This window comes from Diceros bicornis, chromosome 13 (genome assembly GCF_020826845.1).
Source record: "Diceros bicornis minor isolate mBicDic1 chromosome 13, mDicBic1.mat.cur, whole genome shotgun sequence".
NCBI classification, from domain to species: domain Eukaryota; kingdom Metazoa; phylum Chordata; class Mammalia; order Perissodactyla; family Rhinocerotidae; genus Diceros; species Diceros bicornis.
In genome coordinates this window covers 41445335-41472083 of record NC_080752.1, presented here as the reverse complement: position 1 = coordinate 41472083, position 26749 = coordinate 41445335, and the positions used below count along the sequence as shown (strand labels likewise).

At 46.2% G+C, this 26749-nt stretch overlaps 1 protein-coding gene across 1 annotated transcript in view; it reads left to right on the top strand.

The window, feature by feature from the left end:
• RHCE (Rh blood group CcEe antigens) overlaps positions 1-26749 on the top strand; it is a 39580-nt gene that overhangs the window by 12038 nt on the left and 793 nt on the right. Inside the window, exons 3-7 of the mRNA XM_058552054.1 lie at positions 1127-1277; positions 8322-8469; positions 9200-9366; positions 10845-10982; positions 13230-13363. Of these exons, the coding sequence (XP_058408037.1) occupies positions 1127-1277; positions 8322-8469; positions 9200-9366; positions 10845-10982; positions 13230-13363 (738 nt within the window). The remainder of the gene's footprint in view (positions 1-1126; positions 1278-8321; positions 8470-9199; positions 9367-10844; positions 10983-13229; positions 13364-26749) is intronic.

Below are 26749 nucleotides of genomic sequence, written 5' to 3'. Positions count from 1 at the left end.
GGTTACTTGGAAGATTAAAATTTAAATGAAGTGATGTAGTTGCAAGCCTGTTATACATAATGCTCAATAAATTATTATTATTATTATTGTAGTGGTGGTGGTGGTGGTGATGATCATCATCAACTCCTAGAGGGAGGAGGGGGTCTCAGAGCAAGGTGCCCAGAGGAGGGTTGGTTGGTTTAACCAATTGTCCTGCTCAGTGCCACCTCCCCCAGGAAGCCCACCCTGATGATATGAGTGATGTCACTACGTGTGAAGTCACAGGTGGTCTTAATCAACAGGCTTGTGATGCCAGCCCTGCCCCTCCAGCTGAATCATAAGTGCCTTGAAATAAAAAATTGCTTTCTCTTTCTGAATCCCCACAATGAGCTTGCTCATTTGTCAAGGGAAGGAAGGGATCAGTAACAGTGCTAATAACGCCGGCTTCTGCTCCTGAGTTAGTTTTTTGTGCCACTCATGGTGCTAGATGCAAGAATATTCCTTCTCATCCCTGATAGCACAGTCATGAGATAAATATTATTATCATCTTATTTAACAGATGGAGAAACGGGCTCCGTGAGCTTAAATAGCTGCTCAAGTGGAAAAGCTGGGACGGGAAGCCAGGCTTGTCCTACTTCCAAACCCAGTCTCTTCACTACCACGGAGAAGGAGAGATGAGGGTAGAGGGTGACTGAATGGCGGGCGGGCCGGCAGGTCAAGAGCGCCCTCTACCGAGCATCTGTGAGTGATGACGGCAGAAGAGAAGAAGTCGTGGGCAGAATCACAGTTGTCAGATGCAGGAAAGGGGCCCTGAGGAAACAGTCAGCCTCTGTAACTCACCGTGACATTCCTGTGAGAACCCAGAGCATCCTCAGCATGGATGAGTGTGTGCAGATCATTCTCTCAGAAGGTAGATGTCACTCTTATGGGGGAAACGGACGCAGGAGACCCCAGGCTGGGCAGCATCCATCCCCACGTGGGCAGAAATCTTGTCTTCTTGTTCTCCTACTGTGCCTCCAGTTTCTTGAACGGTGCCAGGCAGAGTATAGGCCCTCAACAAGTGTTTGTTGAATGAGTAAATAAATGAATGAATAAATGGGAGGCATCCTTCCATCTTAATCATCCCTGTCTCACCCTCTCTCCCCAGTATTCAGCTGGCCACCGTGAGTGCCATCTCTGTGCTGATCTCCGTGGGCACCGTCCTGGGGAAGGTCAACCTGGTGCAGCTGGTGTTGATGGCGCTGTTGGAAGTGACAGCCTTTGTCATCTTGAGGGTATTCGGCAAGAAGTGGTTGGACGTGAGTCATGGTGCCGTGAGGAGGGACCTTGGGGAAGAGCGGCGAGAAGGCTGAAGGAGAGGGCACCGCCTCCATTTGACGAGGCTTCTAGGATTTTAAAAAATAAAGACAGGCCCAAATGGGGTGACAAAAGTGTAGTCTATGCTAAATGTTTAAACATAGCAGACAAATGCCTTTCATTTCCAAAATATGGTACTGTAGGATCATGCTATTCACAAGATAATTATGGGATGTATAAAAAGAGAATTAACTCCCAGGGCCCCACCTGCAGTGGTCCAACAAGCTTCATGGCCAGCATCTTCTTTCAAACCAGTCAGCGTGTGTCAGTAACTGTACATGTGATCTCACTGGGGGAAACTGTCAAAAGTCTAAGGCTGAGGCCAGCTGTGAAGGTAAGGCCGGTCCAGATGGCTCTCCCAGCTCCTCTGCCATAGTCCTGACCCTGAGGTCAGGCATGGTCAAGTAAGATGAGAGCTGATCACAGATGAGAAAGCTGATGCCCAGAGATGGGAAGTGATTGCCCAAGATCACACAATGAGATAGCTGCAGAGCACAGGTGAGAACCCAGAACCCAGCATGGTTTAGGAGAAAGAACACTGGACTTGGAGTCAAAGATCAGGTTTGGACCCCAGCTCTGCCATAAATCCCCCACATGACTCTGGGATAAACAGCTTCAGTTTCTTCAACTTTAATATGAAGATAACGTAACTACCGCATAGGGTTTGGGGAGAAATTGAATTAATTAAATTAGATGATGCATTCTTTTTTTAATAAAAGCATGGGGCCTCTTTGCTATGCCTCAATATCCCAGAATAAAGACTTTGGATTTTACTCTGAGAAATACAGCGAACACTGGGGAGTTTTGAGCAAAGGAGAGAGATGGTCTGACTTATGTTCTTTTTTTTTTTTTTTTGCTGAGGAAGATTCACCCTGAGCTAACATCTGTTGCAATCTTCCTCTTTTTTTTTTTTTTTTGCTTGAGGAAGATTAGCCATGAGCTAATATCTGTTGCCAATCTTCCTCTATTTTGTGTGTAGGTCGCCGCCACAGCATGGCTGACAAGCGGTGTATGTCAGCGCCTGGGATCCCAACCTGTGAACCTGTGCCTCTGAAGTGGAGCATGCTGAACTTAACCACTATGCCACAGGGCCGGCCCCTGACTTATGTTTTAAGAGAACCACTCTGGCTTCTGGGTTCAGAAAAGACCAAAGAGGGCAAAAGAGGAGCAGGTGCAGACCAGAGAGGAAGCTATTGCCGTTACCCAGGCTTGCATAGGATGATGGCCATGAAGGTGGGGGGAAGGCTGGATTCTGGCTGCACTTTGAAGGCAGAACTGACAGGATTTGGCGATGGGCGGCACGTGGAGTGTGAGAAAAAAAAAGGGTCAAAAACGACTCCAAGGTTTTAATCCGGAGCAACTGGGTAGATGATGGTGCCATTTACTGAGATGAGGAGTATTGGGGTGGTGTAGATCTGGGAGGGAAAATCCAGTTCAGTTCTGAATGTGCTGGGGTTAAGGTGAGGGCTAGAGATGTGCATTGGGCATCCCAGGGGAGACATTGAATGGAAATGTACAAGACTGGAGCTTAGAAGAAAGGTTGAGGCTAGGGATATGAATTTTAGCATTAAGATATAGGTGGTGGTTAAAGCCAAGGAGATCATCAGCCAAGGAGGTGAGTGTAAATAGAGATGAGAAGAAGACTGAGGATTGAGCCTTTAGAGCACTGACCACTGGATTTGACAAGTGGACCTTGATAAGTCTGGCTTTGGAGAAGGTTAGGGGCAAAAGCCTGAGTTGATTGTTTTAAGATGTGGGAGGTGAGGAAGTAGAGGCAGTGTGCAGAGGCAACCCTTCCAGGGAGTTTTGCTACAAAGGGGATCAGAGAAATGGAGTAGAAGCTGGAGGGTCGAATGGGATCAAGGGAGATTTTGTTTATTTGCGTGTTTATTTCCAAGATAGATGATATTTATATGCCAGTTAGAATAATCCAGTAGAGAGAGAGAGAAAACTGATGAGGCACAAGACAGCTGAACTGTGGGAGTCAAGTCTTTGAGTTGGAAAGAGGGAGTGGGACTCTGGGCACCAGTGGGGGGAAGCTTTAGAGAGGTGCGTGGACAGCTCATCTTAATGATGGGAGAGAAGGCTGGGACTGTGGGAAGGCTGGTAGATTTGGTGCTAGGTTCCACAGGTCCAGTCTCCTGCAGGGAGAAAATTCTCTACTTATTGCTTGTATTTTCTCAGAGAAACAAGAGGCAAAGTCATCAGCTGAGTGTGAGGGGAGCAGGGAGCGATGGGGTTGAGGAGAGGGAAGGTGTGATATGGACCTCTCTGAGAGTGGAAGACTGAGAGGACCAGAGAGAGGCAGGAGGACTGCAGGGCAGAACCAGGACCCCCTTGGGGTCGTGGTCAGATGGAAAATGCACACGTGACCGGGGCTGTGTGCAGTTCTCCAGGCCCTTCACTGCTCCAGGGCAGGTGTGGAAGAATCAGAGAGCTGGACTTGACCAGCCTGGGGTTCTGCCCAGAGAGACCCATGGAGACCAAGAGAGGCCAGAGATGGGGCTATTTGCAAGGGAGGGAATATAATGGTAGGTCATGGAATCTAAACTGGTTAAGGAAGGAGTGAGAACATGACAGGGACAATGAACAGCAAAAACGGGAAGCCTAGTGGTTAAGAGCACTCTGCACTGATTCTGCAGCCAGTCCGCCTGGGTTCAAATCTCAGTTCAACCCACACTCGCTGAGTAAGTTCAGACAACTTAGTTAACCTCTCTGTGCCTCAGTTTTCCTATCTGTAGAATGGGAATAATAAGAACACCTATTTCTTAGGGCTGTTGAGAGGATTCAACAAGTTAACATATATAAAGTGTTTAGAACAGTGCCGGGCGCAGGGTAAGTGCTCTGGCAGTTCTTTTTTTTTTTTTGTGAGGGAGATCAGCCCTGAGCTAACATCCATGCTAATCCTCCTCTTTTTTTGCTGAGGAAGACCGGCTCTGAGCTAACATCTATTGCCAATCCTCCTCCTTTTTTTCCCCAAAGCCCCAGTAGATAGTTGTATGTCATAGCTGCACATCCTTCTAGTTGCTGTATGTGGGACGTGGCCTCAGCATGGCCGGAGAAGGGGTGCGTCGGTGCGCACCCAGGATCCGAACCTGGGCCGCCAGTAGCGGAGCGCGCGCACTTAACCGCTAAGCCAGGGGGCCGGCCCCAGGCAGTTCTAACTGTTATTTTCATCATTGTTATTATCAGGATCAACTGATTGGAATTGTTGGCATGAGGACACCTAAGGAGGTGAGCAGGACAGATAGGAGGTGGTGATTGTTGTAAGGTGGGAGGCTTGAAATTGAGATTTTGGAGGTTGCACAGTTACTGATAATGACAAGGTCTAAGGTTTGACAGTGGATGCGGGTGGTGGAAATGTAACATAGGAAAAGATATTAGAAGAGAGGGTGAAGGAACAGAGAGAGGAAGTTGTTGGACTAAGATGATGACTTGGAGGAGTGATAGAGAGAAAGATTGTAAGGTAGGAGCTGAAATCCTCAGTGACTAAGAGGCAGGCAGATTACCGCAGCAAGGAGGGGAGAGTCTACTGGCATGTTCTTCAAGGGAGCTGCAGATATTTGGGGAGGAAAAAGGAACAATGGTCTGGAAGGTAATACTGTGAGTTCTTATTATTTATTAATTTTTGGTTTTCTTCATCTGTATATATGACTTTATTTTAACCCCTAAATACTTCAGTGTATATTTCCTATAAACAAGGGCATTCTCTTACATAACCATGTTCAGTTAACAAAATTGGGAAATTAACATTGATACAATATTATTATCTTATTCACATTTCACTAGTTGTCCCAATAATAACCTGTCATAGAAAAAGAAAAAAATCTTTCTGGTCCAGGATCATACCTTGCATTTAGTTCTCATGTCTCTTTAAACTCCTTCAATCTGGAACAGTTTCTTGGTCTTTCTTTATCTTTCACGAACTCGACATATTTTGAAGTTACAAGCCAGTTATTTTGTAGCATGTCAGTTTGTCTACTGTTTCCTCATCATTAGATGGAGGGTATGCATTTTTGGCAGGAAGTGATGGTGTGTCCTCGTCAGTACATCATATGAAGAGACACACGCTGTCAATTTGTCCCATTACTGAGAATGTTGCATTTCATCACTTGGTTAAGATGGTGTCTGCCAAGATCTCCACTGTAAAGTTACTATTTTCCCCTTTGTAGTTAATAAACATCTTGTGGGGAGATAATATCTGGTAAATATCCTGTCTCTTATCAAACTTTCACTCACTGGTTTGAGCATCCATTGAATTTTTTTTTGCCTGAATCAATTCAGGCAAAATTCAGTAAGCACCATGATGATTGCCAATATTGGTTTTCTGCATTCTTCTGTGAGAAAGAGCTTTCCATTCTCCTCCCTTCATTCTGTCACATATTTATTTATTTATATCACTAGGGGCTCATGGATTCCCGTAGGCACACTTTCATTTTCTGCCTTTTCTCTCTGCTTACTGTAAGGATTAATTACAACTCCTTGGTTCCAAGGAAGAAAATTCCACTGGAACTTTCTTAGGCAGAATGAGAGGAATTTAGTATAAGGACCACCAAGGGCAGGAAATGCAGCCAGACTCAGGAAGAGACGGGAACTGGATATGAGAAGCCTTTTAAGATCCTATGTAGTTCATTCTCTCCATCTTTGGTTCTGTTCCTCTCCATACATCTAATTTCTCTGCACACTAGCTTTCGCTTTAATGGAAAAGATATCCTCTCCCCACCCCCACCCCCCAATTTGTCCCTGCATTTCAATGCCCCACATCCTGCAAAAAACTGCACTCCTCTCTCAGCTAGTCTCAATTCTATAGTCCAGGAAGAGCAAATCTGATTGGTCTGCTGAGTCATATATCTGCTCTGGTCCAATCAGCTGCAGCCGCCAAGGAAGATGGTGCACACAGTAATAAGCATGGCTGTCAGGAAAAGAGATACATTCCCAGAGATGGAACACTCACTGGGGGCAGCGCATTATAAACCTTTTCCTGCTTTGTTACGGTCTTCATAATGATTGTCTTAAAAGGCTGCACTAATTCAACGCCATCTCTTGTCTGCAGCTTCAATTTGCTAGTTTAGCTGCTCCAGGGGAGGGCTTACAGAGCCGTTTTCAGTGGAGGCAACTCAAGCACTGAGTATTCCAAGCCAACGATCCCCAAATGTGGTTCTTGGATTCCTGGGGGACCTCAAAAGAGATTTAAAATGCAAGCCCTCTTTTCAGTTCTTCAAGGAAATTCCACAGACTTTCATTTATCTATACGACTGAGGGTTCTGTACCGTTCATTCATTTCACAAATATTTCTTCCGTGCCTATTATGTCCTGCACTCTTCCAGGCAGTGGAAAAATATAACTGTCATGGTACTTCCATTCGAGAGGGAAAGACTGCCAATAAACAATAAAATAGGCAAAGATAGAGCATGTTACCGATAAAGACATACTAAGGAGAAAAAATAAAATGGGGAAAGGAGACACAAAGAGTTAGGGAGGGGGAGAAAATGTTAGATAGAGTGGCCAGGGAAGGCTTCACTGAGTAAATAATTTTTGAGAAAAGACATAAAGGCAGCAAGTGTGCAAGCCATGTGTGTATCTGAGCACAGCAGCAGATCAAGGGCAGGCGGTGGGAGTGGTCTGCCTCTTCCGGGAAGGGTATTTTATCACTGACACTGTTTAGAACTGTTGGCACATGGTGATAATAAAAAGCAGACAGACTTTTAGTTGCTTTTATTATTGTTTTAAATTCTCTACAGGCAATGGACCCCCTTATTGCCTGCACCCAAGTAGACCACTCCCTCTACCCTGCATTCCAGGCAGTGGAACAGCCAGTGGGAAGTGGGACTGATGAGGGAGCATCAAACCCCCAAAACCTGGGGGGTTGAGGAAGAGCAAGGACGGTGTGTTAGGCGGAGGTCTGGGGGACAGCAGATCACACAGGGTCCTATAAGTCATAGCAAGAAGGCTGACTTTGACATTAAATGAGACAGGAGCCACTGGATGATTCTGAGCAGAGATGTGCCAAGAGCTGACTTGGATTTTAACAGGGTCCCTCTGGCCACTGCGTGGAGAATAGTCAGTAGAGGACAAGGTTGGAAATGCGGAGACCAGTTAGAAGGTTATTGCAATAATTTGAGGTACCTGTGATGGTGACCTAAACCGAGGTGAGGTCAGTGAGGTGTGGTGGTAAAAATTCTGCCAATTCTGGATATTTTTTGAAGGCACAGTTGACAGGACTTACCAGTAGTCCACTAAGTCAGTTATTAAGGATTTCTAAATTTGGTATTCATAAAGCAAGATTAGGATCGGCTTTAGCTCAAGCAGTTACTTCACGGTCTCAGAAATTGCTTCCATAAAGCAAAATTATATATCCAGAATTTAGTTCTGGGGGGCTGGCCCCATGGTGTAGTGCTTAAGTTCGTGCGTTCCGCTTTGGCGGCCCGGGGTTCTCTGCTTCGGATCCTGGGCTCGGACCTACTCACTGCTCATCAAGCCATGCTGAGGTGGCGTCCCACATAGAAGAGCTACAACTCTACAACTATGATATACAACTATGTACTGGGGCTTTGGGTAGAAAAAAGAAAAAGAGGAAGATTGGCAACAGATGTTAGCTCGGGGCCAATCGTCCTCAAAAAAAAAAAAAAAGACTTTAGCTCAGTATTATAAGAAGTCTGGCTACTTCATGTTGCAAAGTTTATATTACTCATCACTCCGTGAAATTCCACCCAAAAGTAGGGCGTGTGTCCATGTGGCCTTTGCCCCACCTAAGTGGAACTTGGCCAAAGGCATTTAAGAACCACTGATAAGGCCACCCAGCAACGTCCCTGGAGTAAACACATGGGGCTCCTCTGAAAGGGGAACTGCTGGGCTGGATAAGCCCCGAACACCAGTCTCCTGACTTTAAGTCACACTTCCTACGTGAAGCTCAGAACTTTCTCCATGGGGTTTGCCCGTGGGCAGAGGATGCTGACATTCACTGTGCCTGTGCGATTTTGTTGCAGATGGACAACCACCTAAGCCTGATGTATGTCCATGTGTTTGCAGCCTATTTTGGGCTGATAGTGGACTGGTGCCTCTCAAAGCCTCTGCTCGAGGAAGCAAAGGAGAAAGATCAGACAGCAACGAGCACCAGTTTGTTTGCCATGCTGGGTAAGGACAAGATGGGGTGGGTGGTCTGTGGAAAAATCTCGCTCCTTTAGCAACCTGCTCTGGGTGTCTGAAGCCCCTCCATAATGACTCATTTCCTCAGGGAGTGTTGGATGAATTCACACCTCTGAATGAAGCATTGCCCTCTAGAGGAGCTCTCTGAATTAATATCCAAAATAGAGGAGAGACTCGTTACACTGGAGTTTAGATAAGTTTACCCAATCCTTTTGTTCTCAAGTTAAGGGGGGGGCACTGGACAAGTGAAGAAAGTAGGGCCCAGGAGTGGAGGAAGGAACAGGATGGGAAGAGAAGTGTAATAAAGTTGTATTTTGCAAAACTGCAGTGAAAACGATGAACTCAGACTATTGGGAGAGCATAGAGGAAATTGGGCGCTGAGCTCAACAGCAGGTGACTGAATATCAGGCCATGTGCTAAATGAAAGCAGCATGATAATTTTTTAAAATAAGTATTTGGCCATCACAGGCTGGGGTCAGGAGGCCTGGGGTGTGGTGATTTCAACTCTCTGGGCCTTAGTTTCCCTGCATGTAAAGTCAGCTGGGCCCTACCAACTTGAGAATTCAGAGAGGAGACATGACTGGCCCAAAGTCACATAACTAGGAAGTGACAAAACTGGGACTTGCCAGCTCCGGGATGCTCCTGTCTGAAGGCCCCAGAGCCTCAGGCTCTGGAGCAGGAGTGCCCGTTCCCGCCATCAACCCTCTCTGGCCCCCAGGTACCCTCTTCTTGTGGATGTTCTGGCCAAGTTTCAACTCTGCTCTGCTGGACTTGACAAACGAAAGGAAGAATGCCATGTTCAACACTCACTATGCTCTTGCGGTCAGCACAGTGACAGCCATCTCGGTGTCGGCCTTATCTAACCCCCGAGGGAAGATCAACATGGTGAGGAAAGGTCTGCCCCTTGGGCAGCACTTGGGTCTTCTAGGCTGGACACACATATTCATGCCCTGTCCCACCCGGCACCAGCCCATGGGTTGGGAAAGAGCATGTGGGGTGATGGAGCCCTGCAGCCCTCCTGCAGTGTCATGGAGCATAAGAGCACTGGGTTCTCACAATGGGCACTGGAACATAGGAGGCTGAAATGATCAAAGGCTCTCTGCGGGGAGTGCTTTAGTCCATTGGCATTGACATCACATAGACCCAAGTTTGCACCTCATTTCTGCTGGTTATGAAAGCCAGCTCCCACGAGCAAGAGTCAGCAGAGAAACTAGAATAGAATTAGGCAGCCTCTCCCCTTCCCCCAAGAGATCTCAAGAATGGAATGATCAGAAGTAAAGAAGTATGTTACCCTAGCCATGTGACCTTGGTCAAGCCACTTCAACTTTTGAGCCTCAACTGCCTCCTATGTAAAGTGCTCCGTGTGGAGTAAATGCCAGGCAGACATTAGCTGCTGTTGTCAGTGTAGCTGGGGGACCATGTGTGAGTTCCGGGGGGAGAGATGGTGAGAGGGTAGAGCTAAAGACGAAATAAGTCCCCGTGATGAACAGGGTGTGGGCTCAGCCAGCCAGAGGTGGTGGGAAAAGTCTAGACAGACAGCGAGGCCTGGAGTGGAGAGAATGTGGCCATGGATGACAGGTTAAAGGCACTAAGGGGAGGTGGGTGTCCCCACAGGTGAGTTCCATGGTGACAAGGAGTCTGGGATCAGACAAGGTGGGACAGCCAGGGAGGCAGCTGTGGTCATCAGGTCAGGGAAGCCCAGAAGCTGGTCCCAGGGCCCAGAGCTCCAAGACCTGGTTAGAGTTGAGCGGGGCAGGGGATAGTAGCCTAAGACCAAGGAAGGCTCAGTTCTAGAGGAAAGAAGGACAGCATAGACACGACCTAGCAACAAGGGCCGGTCATACAGGGCGGCCTAGGGCCCAAGTAGCCAATAATAATAAAAATAATAAAAACAACAATAATGGCTTCTATTTATTGGGCATTTACTCATATTCTGTACCAGGCACTGGGCTAAGGCTTTTACATGTGTTAATTCACTTAATTCTTACAATAACTTGTATTAAGTAGGTATAATCAAAACCCCATTCTTCTGGTAGAGAAGTCGGAGCACTGAGTGGTTACGTGCCCAAGGACGCATCACTTATCATTGTGAAGGTGGCTAGGATGCCGAGTAACTGCACTTTCAAGCTGATTCCCTAAATGCCTCCCAATCAGGGTGACTGGTCCCTGAGCCTGGGAAGCAGGGTGAGATAAGACCAGTGATAAAGGCCACGTAGTCTCAACGGTGGGGGGGACGGCTTCCGGATCAGTGAAGCAGGAAGGACATTGCAGCATTGCCTTGCTCCAGTTGGCTGAGTAACTTTGGGCAAGATGCTGTCCTCTCTGTGCCTCCCCTCATTTACCCACAAGTTATTTCTTTGCAGACTCATATCCACAATGCAGTGCTGGCAGGAGGTGTGGCTGTGGGTGCCTCGTGTCACCTGATCTCTTCTCCTTGGATCTCCATGGTGCTGGGCCTTGTAGCTGGGCTAATCTCCATCGGGGGAGCCAAATGCCTGCCGGTAAGGAGCTGGGCAACGAATACGCTCTGCTTTGCCTCAGACCAGCAGGACCCTGGGACTGCAGTGGGCCATGGTGTGGTGCCATGGGCTGCATTAGGCAGGTGTTGGCACTTTCTCAGGTTGGCTTCAAAGCTTGGGTGAGAGACCCGCCCATGTGGGATGGTTCATTTGTTAGGATCTGGAGAGCTAGTAACAGAACCCATTCAAGCTTGCTCAGGTGTAAGGGGGAATTTAGTGTAAGGCTACTGGGATGTCAGAGAACCCAAGGACAGGGAGGCTGCTGGGAACCCAGAGATGGCTAGCGTCAGGGATGGGAGCATTGTGGGAGCCCAAGACGTCCCCGCTCTTCTTCTTCCTTTGCTTTTCCCGAATATCTGCTTTATTCTCACTCTGTAGACTTCCTTCCTCTTTTCCTGCTCCTACTCCTCACGGTGGAATGCAGTCTCTCTTCAAGAAAGCAGCCAGCTAGAATCTCTTGGCCTCAATTCCAAGTTCTCTGGAGAAGGTGCTCATTAGTCTAACTTGGATAATGTGCCCATCTTCGGCTGGGGTGGGAGGTGGGGCATGTCCATACGTGGCTGCTGCCCATGAACCGTGTGAATGGGGTGGGAAGGGCAGCATCCAGAAGAAGGATGCTGCACTGAGAATCCAGGTCATGTCCAATTCTAATCATTTAGTTATTCTTCTAAGTGGATGGATTTTTCTTCCTTCAACATTCAACAGGTACCAATAATACCATAATACCACATTATAGCCAATTTGTTATAACACACTTCTAAGAGAAATATTTAGGAACAACAAATCCTCGCGGGTTTGAGGGCTTGATGGAGGAAAAAGGAATAGACTTTTGGATGGCTCAAGAGGCTGAATTTGGGTGAACAGTGGAATTCAGAGAGGCAGCTTCAACCCAAAATAAGGAAGAACTTACCAACAGTTTGATTTGACCAAAGATGGGGCAGTCTACTTTTCATCTTTGGAATGGGAACCAATGTCTTTTATTTCCTCTGGCTCAGAGGCCCTATGATGAAAGGTGGAAGGGGCACAGCAAAAAATGCATAACAAGTTATCATCAGGCTCAGTGTCCATTACTTTCTCTGTGCCTCAATTTCTTTGATTCTATCACTGGGGGAATGATTCAAAGATGATTCATTCATTCATTCAGCACATATGTTTTGACACTTATCCTGCTTCCCAAGCTATAGTGTAGCGAGAGAAATGGACAAATTAACACATCTCGGTGTGATAACAGCTACAGAAGCCCATCTAAGCTAGCCTGAGATGGGTCAGGAAATGCTTCCCGAAGCAGAGGATGTCTCAGCCAAGTGTTGACAGATAACGAACATTAGCCAGGCAAAGAGATGGGCAATGTATTCCAGGCAGAAGGAACAGTGTGTTCAACTGTGAGAAAAAGCATATGGCCCAGCAGGGAAGTAGAAACATTTCTGTGGCTGAAGCAAAGGATTCACTTGGGAGTGAGGTAGGACCAAAACCTTGAGAGATGGGAGATGCTCAGCTATATCTCTTGGGCTGGTTGAGGAGTCTGGGTTTTTATTCTGAAGACAATGGGGATTCTAAGGAGGGAACTAACCTGATTGAATATGCATTTGTATCCACATCTGTTGGCTCAAGGCCAGCTGGGAGGCTAAGAGGTGAGGTAGCAGCAGCGCTGAATGGGAGTCTGGAGATGTGGCCAGATTCTTTTCTTCTGACTTTTCTTCTAATCAGCCATGTTGTCTTTGAGATGGCATGAGTTGAGTTTGGGCTAGACCAGTGGGTCTCAATCACCCCCCCCGAGACATTTGACAATATCTGGAGATATTTTTTATTGACACAAGGTGGGGGGGTGCCGCTGGCACCTAGAGGGTACAGGCCAAGGATGCTGCTACGCATCCTACAATGCTGAGGACGGCCCCCCTCACAACACAGAATTATCTAGCCCAAAAGGGGCCAGACTTTTGCTATTCAAAGTTTGGTCCATGGACCAGCAGCATTGGCATCACCTGGGACTTTGTTAGAAATGCAGAGTCTCAGGCCCCAGACCCCCCCCCCCCCCCCACTCCGACTCTGCATTTTAACAAGCTCCCCAGGTGACGTGAGTGCACACTCAGGTCTGAGAAGCTCTTCTTTAGGTGAGCCTAATGCCCATCCCCCTTTAGCAGACCTGGATGCCAAGGACCTGTGAAAAGCGTGGGTAGGGACTATCAGTCTCATGTGTAGATCTACTTATCATGACGCGTTTGTCCCCAGGTGTGTTTAAACCGCAAGGTGGTGATCCACGACAGCTGCGGCGTGCACTACACCTTCGGCTTACCGGGTCTGCTCGGAGGGATCGCCTACATCGTGCAGATGGTGCTACATGCCAGCTGGGCCGGGGATCCCATGTGGGTCACTTGACTTACCCTCTGAACACCCCCATCCAATTCAGGAAGAAATGTGCCTGGAGCCCTGAGCCGGGGTGCATGCTTTCAGGCACAGGGATTCAGCAGGCCTCAGGGAATATTTGTTGGCCGACTTATTCAGAAGTTCTGCCCAGCCCCTACCTTGTGTGGAGTCATCACCTCTCCAGGCCACTTCTTTTCAAAAAGGGAAGCTTAGGGGCAGGGCAGAAGCAGACAGTCCTGAGGTCCCCCAAATGTAGACAGAGCGGGTCAATCAGGCCCACGCCGGATGAATCCGTTTTTCAATCCCTGATGGTTTAGGTCATGGTGAAGAGGGTGCCGTGGAGCCAGACTGGTCTTCACCTCTTACCAGCTGGGCACGCTGCCTAACCTCTCTGAGCCTCGGTCGCCTGATTGTAAATGAAGATAATGATAGTAGCTCCCCTCATAGGGCTGTTGGAAGCTACTTGAGGCCGGGCGCTGTATGATACGTTCAGGTAGGAAAATGCTAAGCACAGTCCATCCCTGAGGCCCAGAGAGGTAAGGGGCTTGGCCAAGGTCTCACTGTGAGGTGGGAGCATGAGCCTCTGGACCAGAGACAGATCCTGTGCCCTCCAGACAATGGACAGCAGTGATTGGTTTGACACACTAGAACCCTGGGTGTCACCTCCTGGAGGTTGTGCTAGTATCTTCCGGGTGTGGCTCACAGAAAATGAAGGCAACTTGGGCACGATACAGGGATAGATTTTTCTGGATGAACTAATATAGTGATAATAATATTACTGATGATAATCACTACTGTTTATTGACTGCTTTCTAAGTGTTAGGCATTATGCTAAAATCATTACATGCAACATCTCATTTAATCCTCACAACCACGCTGTGGGGTATTATTATCATACTCTAAGAAATGATACTTAGGGGGAGTTATCTGCCCAAGGTCGCTTGGCTGGAATCTGGCTGTAAGGGTGGTGAGCACCTGAAGTCGGTGATGAGGAGCTCGTCGTGTTTGGAGGCATCTCAGAGAATCATGGAGGGCTGGATCCCTTATAGCTCTGACCACAGAGAAGACCATAGCCCCAAATGATAGCAATCATATATGGGCAGGTGAGACATCCCTCCTCGAGCTGCTTGGAGTGAGGAGGATCCCACTTGGGGGTGGGGAGGGGATGGTCTGTGTGAAGCAAAGCATCTCAGTCATGGGCTCCAGTGCCGTGCCTACCACTGCTTTAATAGCTGTGCGACTCTTAGCAACTCCTTTCCTCTCTCTGGGCCTCTGAGTCCCCCTCCAAAAATGAGGGTTGTTCTAGCAGGGTCCCAAACCCAGATGCCTGTAGGGGCCAGGCAGGTAAGGTAAAAAATGGGACTAGAGAGGGGAGGCTGAGAAACGGTGGGCAGTTGCTCTCCAGCGCCAGGTAACTGTTACTGTGCAGGGACCCAGGCTGTGTCACCAGATCTAACGACTTTTCAAGAGAAGCCAGGAATCCAGAGTTATGCATGCACTTTCCCAAGCACTGGCAAAAGATTCAAAATTGTTAGTGTGGGCCAAATTCTGCTCATGGGCTGCCAACCTGTTACTTCTGGACCAGTGACAATTCTAGCTCACCAGTTCTGTGATTCTGTGGCTTTCCTAGAACAGTGATCCTCAACAGCACCAGCATCACCTGGGAACTCGTTAGAAATGCAAATCCTACCCCATGCCAGGCCTGCTCAATTAGAAATCTGGGGGTGGGGCCCAGTGGTCTGTGTTTTAACAAGCTCTCTAGGTGATTCTCATGCAAACTTGAGTTTGAGAACTACTGGCCTAGGGAAAAAAAAAAAAAAAATCAGGCCACCAATGGTGTACTGCTAAAGACTTAACCACTGGCTCTCCAGGAAAACAAAGCCCTGACTTAGAGCATTTGCTGATTTCTATGGTGCAAATACTCCCACCCTGGCCAATTTCAAGCATCAAGTTGACATCTCTGACCATGGAGTTGGGAAGAGATGAGAACAACTGGTCAGTGAGGCTGTGTGAGCTGGCTCCGGCATACCTCTGCAAGTAAACGCTCATCAGGATGACAGCTGAGGACCAAGCAAAAGCCCTCTCTCCTCTGCAGGAACCTGGCAAAGGGACAGGCAGAGTAATAGCGATGATCTCTCTTGGGGAGTCCTTTGGTCTGCTGGAAGTAAAGGGACAGGCTTCAGGGACAGACCACATTTACCAGTTGTATGACCTTAGGCCTGGTCTTCAAACTCTCTTTAAGTCTCAGTTTTCTATCTGTAAACAGGATAATAACGTCTACGTCTCAAGGCTGCTGTGAAGATTCAGTAACACATAGTAATTAAAGGGCTCAGGACAGTGCTTGGCATGGAGTAAATACCCAACACATGGCCCCTTTCTTTATGATGATGCTTGATGCTGCTGCTTCCATAGGAGGGGCATCGTATATAGTGGAAAGACGGAGAAAGGACTGAGCTGGCAGTCAGAATACTTCATGTGGAGCGTGAATCGGCTACTTTATTAGCTTGGTGTCACTGGGCAAGTCAGGTGACTTTTCATTCAGTCTGCAAACGGTATTTGCCAATTTCCTATTCAGGTGAGCGAATGTGAATGAGTCAGATGCTGTGCTCAGAGGTGGGTGGAGCGTTTCTCACAAATTGTGGCATTTTAAGTGGTGTGAAGACACACTTAAAGAACACTGAATCATGCAGTGCAGATGCTCTTTTACAATTCTCATTCAATCCTTTGACTGTATCAGGGAGAAAGTCTCCATTTGGTGCTGAATGTCTCTGCAGCCTTCTGACACTGGCTGACCTCTGGTGTGGACGACAGCAGAGGAAGCCTCAGGCTGGGAGACTTGCCCAGGCTGCCACGTCTGGGGGAGATTTTAGCAATGTTTTGTTTTCTTTGTATCTCTTTTTACAGTTACCTCCCATTTCTCTTCTATTTGCACTGGTGACACAAAGTTTCCTTTTAAATTCATTTATTTAAATATAAAAACGTCTATTTAAAGAAAAATATTTTCTTAAAAAATAGTATCCCTGGAATGCCAATATGGCCAAATTTGTGAAGATGACCCTCAAATGCTGAAATTTGGGAAAGATCTGGCCGGCCTTTGTGGGTAGACAGATCTGCCTGGTTTGAATCCCCAGAGCCACCCATTCCAAGTGGCGTGACATTGGAACGCTTGGTCCACCTTCCTAACCTGGGCCTCCCCATTTGTGAAATAGGAGCCCTAACAGCTTGCTCACGGGGCTGCTGTGGGGATCATGTGAAATCAGATGGTAAAGCATCAGCCGAGGGCCTGGCACGGGGGACCCACCCTGTGTGGAAGTGTTACTCTGGCAATTTCTGCTTCATCCATGTCTGCTTTCGGATGGCATCAGGATAGAGTGAACTGTGGGCTGGCAGTCAGCGGATTTGGGTTTAGCTTCTATTCTGCTACTTAATATTACTTTTTAAAAAAATTTTTTTGTAGTATAATCTACATCCAGAAAACTGCAAATATCATAAGGGTACCACTTGAAGAATTTTCTGACACGCCCATGTGACCAGCACCCAGAACTCCTTCATGTCCCAGCCCGAGGCAATCACTCGTCTGACTTCTGACAGATCGACCAGTTTTGCCTGCTTTTGTCCTTTATATACATGGACTCATACGGGAAGTCTGTGTTCTTGTGTGCCTGGCTTTTTTTACTCAACATTGTAGTTCACCTGTGTTGTTGAGTATCTCTGTAGATTGTTCATTTCCATCAGGGTATAGTGTTGAATTGTGCTTGGGTTTAATTTATAAAGGTGACTGAGTGACACCATGGAGAGGTCAATGTCATTGAAAGGAAAGTTTAATGTTACTCACAGTTCCCCTGGAAATGAGAGACACAGCACACCACGCAGGGCCACATGAAACCTTAGCACATGCAGGGACGAGGCAGCAGGAGCGAGGAACTGAGACTATGCTTTAGGACTATCGTGGTGGGGTGTAATGAGGTGGGGACGTCCTCTACTGGGCAGAAAGTGAAAATCCATATTTTAGAGTTTGTGGTCAGGGGGGTTGTAAGATGAGTTTTGTGCTCTCATGAAAGCTGACTTGCAAGAGAGAGAGGTAAACAACTTTGGCCATTAGTTTGGCCCTGTGATAAAAGAGTGCCAAGCAGACAAACACAAAATCTAAGAAAACAGTTAAACAAGTGTTCCATTGTGTGGCTACAGCACAATTTATTCATCTGTTATTGATGAGCATTTGGGTACTTTCCAGTTTGGAGCTATTACGAACATTCTAGTATTGCTGCTATAAACATTCTAGCACTTTTTTTTTTTGAACATACGAATGCACTTCTGTTGAGTATATATCTAGAAGTGGAATTGTTGGATCATACAGTATTCATACGATCTGCTTTAGTGACACTACCAGTTTCCATGGTGGTTTGCGCCAATCTAATCACCAGAAGTACATGAGAATTCTCTTTACCCGCTATAGTGGCTAACACTCCATATTTTCCTTCTTTTTGATTTTATCCATTTAGGCATCAAGCTTATTGTTTAATTTTAATTTCCCTGGTGACTAATTAAGTGGAGTACTTTTCATATGCTTTTTGGACATTTAAATATCTCCTCTTGTGAAATGTCTGTTCATGTTCTTTTGCCCACTTATCTATTGGGCTGTTCTGCCTTTTTCTTATTGATTTGTAGGAATTCTTTATATATTCTGGATATAGGTCCTTTGTCAGATATATGTATTGTGAATATCTTCTCCCATTTTATGGGTCATCTTTCACTTTTTTTTTTTTTTTTCGATTAGCCCTGAGCTAACATCTCTTGCCAATCCTTCTCTTTTTTGCTGAGGGAGATTGGCCCTGGGCTAACATCCATGTCCATCTTCCTCTGCTTTACATGGGCTGCTGCCACAGCATGGCTTGACAAGCGGTGCGCAGGTCCGCACATGGGATCTGAACCCCTGAACCCCGGACCGCCAAAGCGGGGCATGTGAACTTAACCACTATGCCACCTGCCCAGCCCCATCTTTCACTTTCTTGATGGTGTCTTTTGATGAACAGGAGTTCTTAATTTTTTTTTTCTTGGTGAGGAAGATTAGCCCTGAGCTAACATCCGTGCCCATCTTCCCCCATTTTGTATATGGGACACCGCCACAGCGCGGCTTAATGAGCAGTGCATAGGTCTGCGCCTGGGATCCGAACCCATGAACCCCAGGCCACCGAAGCAGAGCATGCAAACTTAACTACTATGCCACCATGCCAGCCCCAGAAGTCCTTAATTTTAATATAGTCCAGTTTATCATTGTTCTCTTTATGTTTAGGTCTTCTGTGTCCTGATTAACAAATCTTTGCCTACTGCAAGGTCATGTAGATGTCCTCCCAGGACCCCCTAATAATTTAAAGTGAAGTCCTGGGGTTGCCTTGAAGGAGAGAGGACAGAGAAGTATGTTCAAGGGGGGGTGGGCAGGAGAGATGAGTCTGATAGCCAAGCTATACCCCACCTTGCCCTGATAGAAATAAAGCCTTCATCTTTAACTGCCTAACGAGGAAACTCGGGGCTCTGAGAGAGCACTACCTTGCCCACGTAGCTAGTGACAGAACTGGGACTTGAACTTGGGTTCTCTGATTCCTGGTCTAGTTCATTATCCACAGGATCTGAGGATTAAAGTAAGCCAAAGAGGGTCTTGGAATCCCCCCTTACCCCCTACATGTCTGCATGGCTTTGTGGGAACATGACAGGCGAATGTACTGCCTGGGGAGAAGACGCTTGTTCTCCTGATGACCCTTCCTGACAGTGTCACTACTGATGCAAACAGTCCTTTTTGATGCTAGTGACCTCTGTAGCCTGATGCCTGAATGTGACCATCTCTGCTTTGTCATTTCTAGGATCGGCTACCAGGCGCTCATTGACATCGGGGCACTGAGCTGGGTCATGGCTGTCGGTATGGTATCTGGTCTCCTAACAGGTCAGTGTGAGAGCACCCTTCTTCTGCCATTGCCCAGGGCGCAGGGCCTGGGGCCAGAGTGCACCTGCCCCATGGCTGGGTGTACATGTGCCCATATGAACTGACCCCCTCAGCTCCAGCCAAATGAAGCAAAGGGCTTGGACCTTGATTGAAAAACAAACACAGGGGCCGGCCTGGTGGTGCAGCGGTTAAGTGCATATGCTCTGCTTTGGTGGCCTGAGGGTTCGCAGGTTCGGATTCCGGGCATGCACTGACGCACCGCTTGTCAAGCCATGCTGTGGCGGCGTCCCATATAAAGTAGAAGAAGATGGGCACAGATGTGAGCCCAGGGCCAATCTTCCTCAGCAAGAAGAGGAGCATTGGCATCGGATGTTAGCTCGGGGCTAATCTTCCTCACATACACACAAAAAAAACCCAAACACAGAATCACATCATTTCGGAACTGGCAAGGCCCTCAGAGGTCACCTGCTGCAGATGTGGACTCTGAGAGCCAGGGAAAGGAAGAGGCTTTCCTAAGGTTATAAGTAGGGATGAATGATGACATTGCGGCCTCTTGAGCCCAGGGCTGGTGATTTCACTCAGTTTTGTACAGAAGGCCAAGGAAAACCTTATACCAAAAATTTTACCTTTTATTCCCTGAGGACATCCATAATATTATTTTGTTCAGCAAATACTTATTCAGTATCTACTATGAACCAAGCATGGGTCTCAGGCACTTAGGGACGCAGTGGTGAACAAATGAATTCCCTGACTTTGCGGAGCTGATATTCCAGTTGGGGAGGGGCATTTGAGAATAAACAAACAAATAAATGTTAACTATGTCAAAAGGCAATAAGTGCTATGAAGAGAAATAAATCAGGGAGGGGAAGATAGAGTAGTTGTGAGGGTGGGGTGCTCTTTTAGAAGGGTGGGAAGGGAAGGCCTATCTGATAAACTGAACTTTAAGCAGAAATCTGAATGGAGAGAAGGAGGGAGACAAATCATGTGTTTATTTTGGAGAAGAGCATTCCAAGAAAAGGGACAGCAAGTGCAAAGGCCCTGAGGCAGGAGCATGCTTTGCAATGTTTGGGGAACAGCAAGGGGGTCAGTGTAGCTGATGTGGATAGAGTGAGGGGGAAAGCGATAGGGGTTGAGGACAGAGTGGTAGCAAGAAGCAAGATCATTCTGAGAGATGGGAAGCCATTGGAGATCTTTAAACAGAGGAGTAAAGTAGGTTTTTGCTCCTGCAATATGACAGAACAGCAAAGAATCTTGGGAGGTTACTCATTTGCCAGTCTTACTTATGTGCTAGATGAATTACGCATTCTGTCCAGAACTGTTCATTTTTATTCTGCAAGCAAACAGCTTTTATTGGTTAGACACTCATTATTGTGTCCCTAAGCAGGGAGTGAATGACAAATAAGAGACAAAATGACATAAGCAGACACCAAAGAGTTGTGGGACCTTGGGCATATCGCTTTACTCTCTCTGGGCCATGGCTGGCTTTTCTGTAAAATGAAAGGATTACGGTAACAAATCATTTGGCTTCCTTTTAGCTCTAAAACATGGATGAAGGTACTTTTTGGAGTTACCTGGGTAGTTTTAGAGAGTAAGATTGACTAGAATTGCCTTAATGTACCAATTGGCCTCAGCTTTCGACAGAGTCTGAGTATTCATGAAATACAGATGGGAAAAATGCTCCCTCCCCAAGTTTACATTCTATCCATCCACGGTGGCAGTCCCACCCCAAGTGCGGTTGCCCGATTTAGCAAGTGAAAATATAAGGCGCCGATTTTTTGAATTGAAAATTTAATTGAGCACCCTGGATTTTATCTGGCAACCCTGCACTGGGCTCTCAATCATTTACCATCATCACTGGTCTTGACAAAGTGACACTGCCCTGCACTGCCTTGCACAGCACCTGGCAGGGCTTTTCTGGTGCTTCACTGGGGTCAAAAAAGAGAACAGAGGAAAAGACACTTATATTATTCCTTTAGGAGTTCAGACCAATGAGCTTTCCTCTTTCCACATTGCTTTGGACAAAGGGGAACTGGTGATTCAAAAGAACTTGCACAGTGGAAGGGGAAAGAGGCCCCCAAGCAGCCAAGATAGCACCCGTTGACCTCCCAAAGCTGAGCATTTTACTCATAAAGAGACCCCCTTAACTGGAGCCTGTCTATACTTATTTAAGAAACAATCCTATTAAGTATGATTATTGGGTTTCCTGGTTCAGGCAGATTAGAAATAGCAGAGTAGAGATGGAATAGGTTTCTAGAGGTAAGGCACAACAGTAGAAGTTTGAAGTGAAAGCAGAGAGCCTAACAGAAAAATAGAAATTCTTAAAACCAGACTCTAGAACACGAAAAGCTTGGGCTGCCGAGAAGAGGCCAGCAACCCTCAGCAGCTATATACCTTCTCTGCATCGTACAGCACATTTCATAAATGGTTGTTCCTAGCAACGGTTCTGATTAAGAAAAAAAAAAATCAAAATGCATTCAGTGTTGTCTCACAAGACAAGAAAATATAATATATTTTAGATGGATTTTCATCAGTGATGAGTAAGCCTCAGCTATCTGGAGGATTCACGTAGGCGATAGAGATCATTTCTGAGTAACGCTAGCTAAATGAGGTGTGCTGATCGCACCATACATGCCAATATCAGTTAAAGGCGTGCATTACAAAAGGAAAATGTGAATAAGTACACGTCTACTCTTGTTAATCTTACTATTTAATACATTGAGATCGATCATCCTTAAAAATACACTGATAAGTCTATCAGTGGTATTTCCCTGCTTCACGTGAAATGTTAAGCGCTCACTTACTGTCGCCTGGGAAATTCAGCAGACTTTGCGCGGCTGAGGGAATGCATAGGGCCAAGCTCTCTGGGCAGAGGCTGCACAGATGAAAAGAACAGGCACAAAAGCAAGTTATTATAAACTACTTTCCTAGCTACACAAGTGGAATCTTTAGCTGAGGTTGCCAGGAGTTTATTGGAGCCGGTGTCCAGGGATCCACAGGGGCGCCTAATTTGAGTCGCTCTCCATGGTAGCTCTTGTGTTTTACATGGATCAGCTTCTGAGTGGGAGCACTGTCTGGCAGGGCCCCTCTATTCCGTCTCGGGAAGTGTGTCAGATTTGTGGCTATCATATACCTCTCAGTGTAATCGAGATCTTTTGGAGATAACTGCTCTTGCCAATTCCTTTTAAAAGATGTCTGTAGAATTAATTAAGCTGGTGCAGGAAGGACAGTGCTTCAATTTGTCTGTCTCCTGGTTGTGGAAGGAAAAAGGATTTTTGTTGATATCATAGTTGACATAGGATATTTTGATTAATTTTGAGATAACAAATGCTGTGCTCCAAATATTTAACATTTAATTATGAATTTAAACAGGTTGTCTCTTAAAACTCAAAATATGGAAAGCACCTCATGAGGCTAAATATTTTGATGACCAAACTTTCTGGAAGGTAAGATTTTTAACCTATTAATTTCATAGATTTTGAGTGAATGAACTTAAAAAAATATCTGTGTATATATGTTAACTTGGTGTTTATGCGAGTAACATAAAACACAAAGGAAAATGAAGAACATTGGGGGAGGAGCAAATCCATGATGCACGTGTGCGTGTGTGTGTGCGCGTGTTGGTGGGGGTGGGAGGTGGCAAAGGTGACCATTTCTCTGATGCCTCAAAGTCATTGAGGGTCAGGGATGAGAAAACTGTCGCTGGCCACGCTTCTCCCCATCTGGAGTCATCAAAGTGGGCAAATAGTTTGATATGAAGGTGATAGAATCCTGTAAAGCAAGAGCCAGAAGGAACCACAGGGGCCAGCAAGTCCAATCCCCCATTTCACAGAAGCTCCCAGTGGAGCCACGACTCTCCAAGCTCTCACAGGATGTGAGTGGCAGAACTGAATCTAGAACATAGCTTTTGATAAATTATAGCTAGTGGACACAAGAAAACTTGTAGTATAGGAGTCTGGAGTCATTTAGCCAAGGGACCTAGAGCTCAAACAACTCAGCTGCTGCTGAGGGTCTCTGTTACACTGTAGCATTTGTTGTCATGACTGGGCTAGACACAAGGTCAGAGTTCATTCCCTGTCACCCCACTGCCCTCCTCCCTTTGACCTACACTCACAGTTCACAAAGCACTCGGATGTCTGTCACCTTAGGTATTCTTCCAGTTGACGCTGAGGTTGGCTGGGCAAGCAGGGATCAATATTGCCAAGTCATAAATGGGAAGCTGGGGCCAACAGAAGTCAGGCTAATGCCCAGCATCACATCTTTCTGAGTGGCAGAGACAAAACCAGGAACCAGGCCTTCTGAGTCCCAGGCCCATCCTTTCTCCACCCAGCATGCCAAGATACTGACCACTAAAGGGACAGAGAACCAGCCTTATTATGGGTGTTGGCATTTGTGTCTATAGGGGCACAACAGAGAGAACCAACAGAGAGAACCTGCCTTCTCTCCTTTTCCTCCTCCTTCATCTCCTTTTCTCTTTCCTCCTCTTCCTCAAACAGCTTTATGGAGGTAGAATTGACAAGGAACTGCACATATTTAAAGTATACAATTTGATACATACAAACATATTTATATGTCCATGAAACCATCACCACAATCAAGATAATGAACACATTCACCACCACTAAACAATTCCTCGTGCCTCCTTGAAACTCCTCCCTCCCTACGCCAACCCGTTCCACCCCCAGGCAACCACTGAACTGCTTTCTGTCCTACGGATTGGTTTACATTTTCTATAATTTTATATAAATGGAATCACACAGTACATGCTCTTTTTCTGGCTTCTTTTACTCAGAGTAATTATTCTGAGAGTCATCCATGTTGTTGCATGTAACCTGCCTGATCTTACACCAACTTCTCTCTACAGCCCTTGGCTCTTGGCCTCTCCCAACAGCCGGTCTCTCCCAGTTAGTCCCCTGAAGGTGTTCTTACCCCTTTAGCAGAAGCAGGGTAATCTAGTGACAGGCCTTAGAAAGCTGGTATAACCCATCCATTCATCCCACAAGTATTTATTAAGCAACTATTCTATACCACGCACTCCGCTAATTAACCAGGGACACCACAAACAGGACAAATATCCAGCTCAATTATTTGAGTTGCAATAAATATTTGCTGAATAAATGAAGGAATCTGAGGAACGCCACCTAGCACTAGCCCCTGCAGCAGCAGGAGAAATGGAACGAGTGTGTACCTGGAAGGAGAAGACCTGGATTCCAGTCACCAGCCTGCAAGGTATCATATAGGCACGTTCCTTGACCTCTCTCACTGGTAAAATGAGAATAGTAATCTTTGCGCCACCTCACTGGATTGTTTTGAAGATCAAGTGAGATAACAATGAGATAACTGCATTCTGTGAAACGCAAACCAACCCGTGAATGTGAAAGTTTATTACTTGGGGTTTAGCCAACCACGAAGGAATGTGTAAGCATAATAGTTGTCAGGTTTTGCAAGCCTACTGTTTCCGATTTTGTGCTAATTGCTTTTCAGTATTATCTGATTTTATCCTCACAACAACCCTGCACAAGAGTAAGTATCCCCGTCTTAAAGATGACGAGTAACTTGTCCAAAATGACAGAGCTAGTAAACAGAACAGGAGGAATTTGAATTGGGGTCTGTTTGGCTCCAAAGACACAGCACGTGTGTATGTATTCAGGCAGCTACTGGAGAACAGTTATTTCTCCCCCACTCTTCTGATTTAACTTTCTTACAGCTGAGTAGAACAGTTTATTCAGCAGTATAACACAGTTTGCATTTGAAAAGCCAAATATCCATTAAAGAGGCAAGAATTCAAACATCCAAAGCTGATAAATCTAGTGAGTTTTTTGTTTTTATTTTTTTGGTAATTCATCCAAAAAGAAATTTTAAACACTATTGAATGTCCTTATTGCATTTATAGAACCAGACTGCTGGGGGTTGGAAGGGACATTCCTTCACTGGCTGCTCAGACCATGCCTGGCACTTCCTGGGATAGGGCACTCACCACTCCCCAAGGGCACTCATCTCATCCTGGGATGGTTCTGCTAAGATGCACTCATTCATTAATTCTATTAAATGCATTACCTAATATGTTACAGAGCTCTTGTGTGAAGAGCTGGAGAGACACATCTAAATAAAATATAGTTCTAGTTCTCAAGGAGCTGCATATACCTATCCTCTATCTTCCTGTCGATTATAATGATCCTAAATCAGATACTGATTTACAGAAATTCAGCTTAACACAATTTTTCATGTCATGTGCCTTCACTAAGAGAATAAATTGTTTCCTTCAACTCTTTATTTGAATTTAGTAGGCCATGGATTTTATTTCATGCTCTCCAAAGCACAAGAACCCACTGATATCCACTTATTAAAATTAATTCCACAGTTAACCTTTCTGGAGAAAGGAACTTTTTTTGCAAGTCTACTGTGGACAGGCCCCTGTTCTGAGTATCATGTGGGGGTGCAAACAGAGAAACTAGGGTTTTAACCCCTCAGAAGGATGGGATCTTTATATGTGCACAGCTCTATCAATTAGATGCTACATGAGTAACCCTGGCCGTAGCTGCTGGAAGAACGGAAGGGGGATGTCATGATGCTGGGGAGGTCGGGAAAATGGAACTTGAAGTTGTGTTGGATTTGGCTAAGCGGCAGGATGTGAAAGGCATCCCAAGCAAGGGGAAGATTGTGAGCAAGAACAGGTGATGCTTGAAGCAACCTGGCTCAGCGGAGAGTGGGTAGGAGGAAGATCAAGGGTGGGCTAGAGCTGCCTGCAGCGTCCTCCAGGCAACGGGAAGCTCCCGCAGGTTGAAATGCGGAAATGATGCAATGAAATGAATGTCTGAGAGTTGAGTAGAGTGACAGGCTCAAGCATGTAGGATGGATTCTGAAATGAGTGCGATATGCCGAAGATCATCCATTGGCTTCTGAGCAAGTATTTGCAGTTTATTTTTAAAACGATTTTATTGCCAAGAAATATAAACACCACCATTTTGGCAGAAAAACACAACAAAATGTGTTAAGAGTTCCTCCTGCTGTTTTATGCAAAATCTCAAAACCTAGCCTTGTCACACTGGTATCACCCCTGCTTCTGATTTAAAATAAATGTTCTAGACACACAGTGAGGGTCCAACAAATGCTCGTTCAACTCAAATGAGGAGAGCTAGCTTTTAAAGCAAAAGGGGAAAACAGATTAGGAGGCTGCCAACTGACTCCTCCCTCTTGGAGAGGCCCAGGGAAAAGAGCATGTTCTAGGAGGAAGATCTGAATTCTAGTCTAGCTCACCCACTGGCAGGCTGGTGCCCTCAGGCAAGTCACTTTACTTCTCTGGGGCTTTTTCCTGACTTGTGAAATGACATCAAATCCCACATTCTGGATTCAGACAGATCTGGGTTCTGCCACCTCTAGCTCTGTGATCTCTCAGAGCTTCAGTATCCCCATCCCTGAAATAGAGATGAAAATAGCAATGTCTCACTAG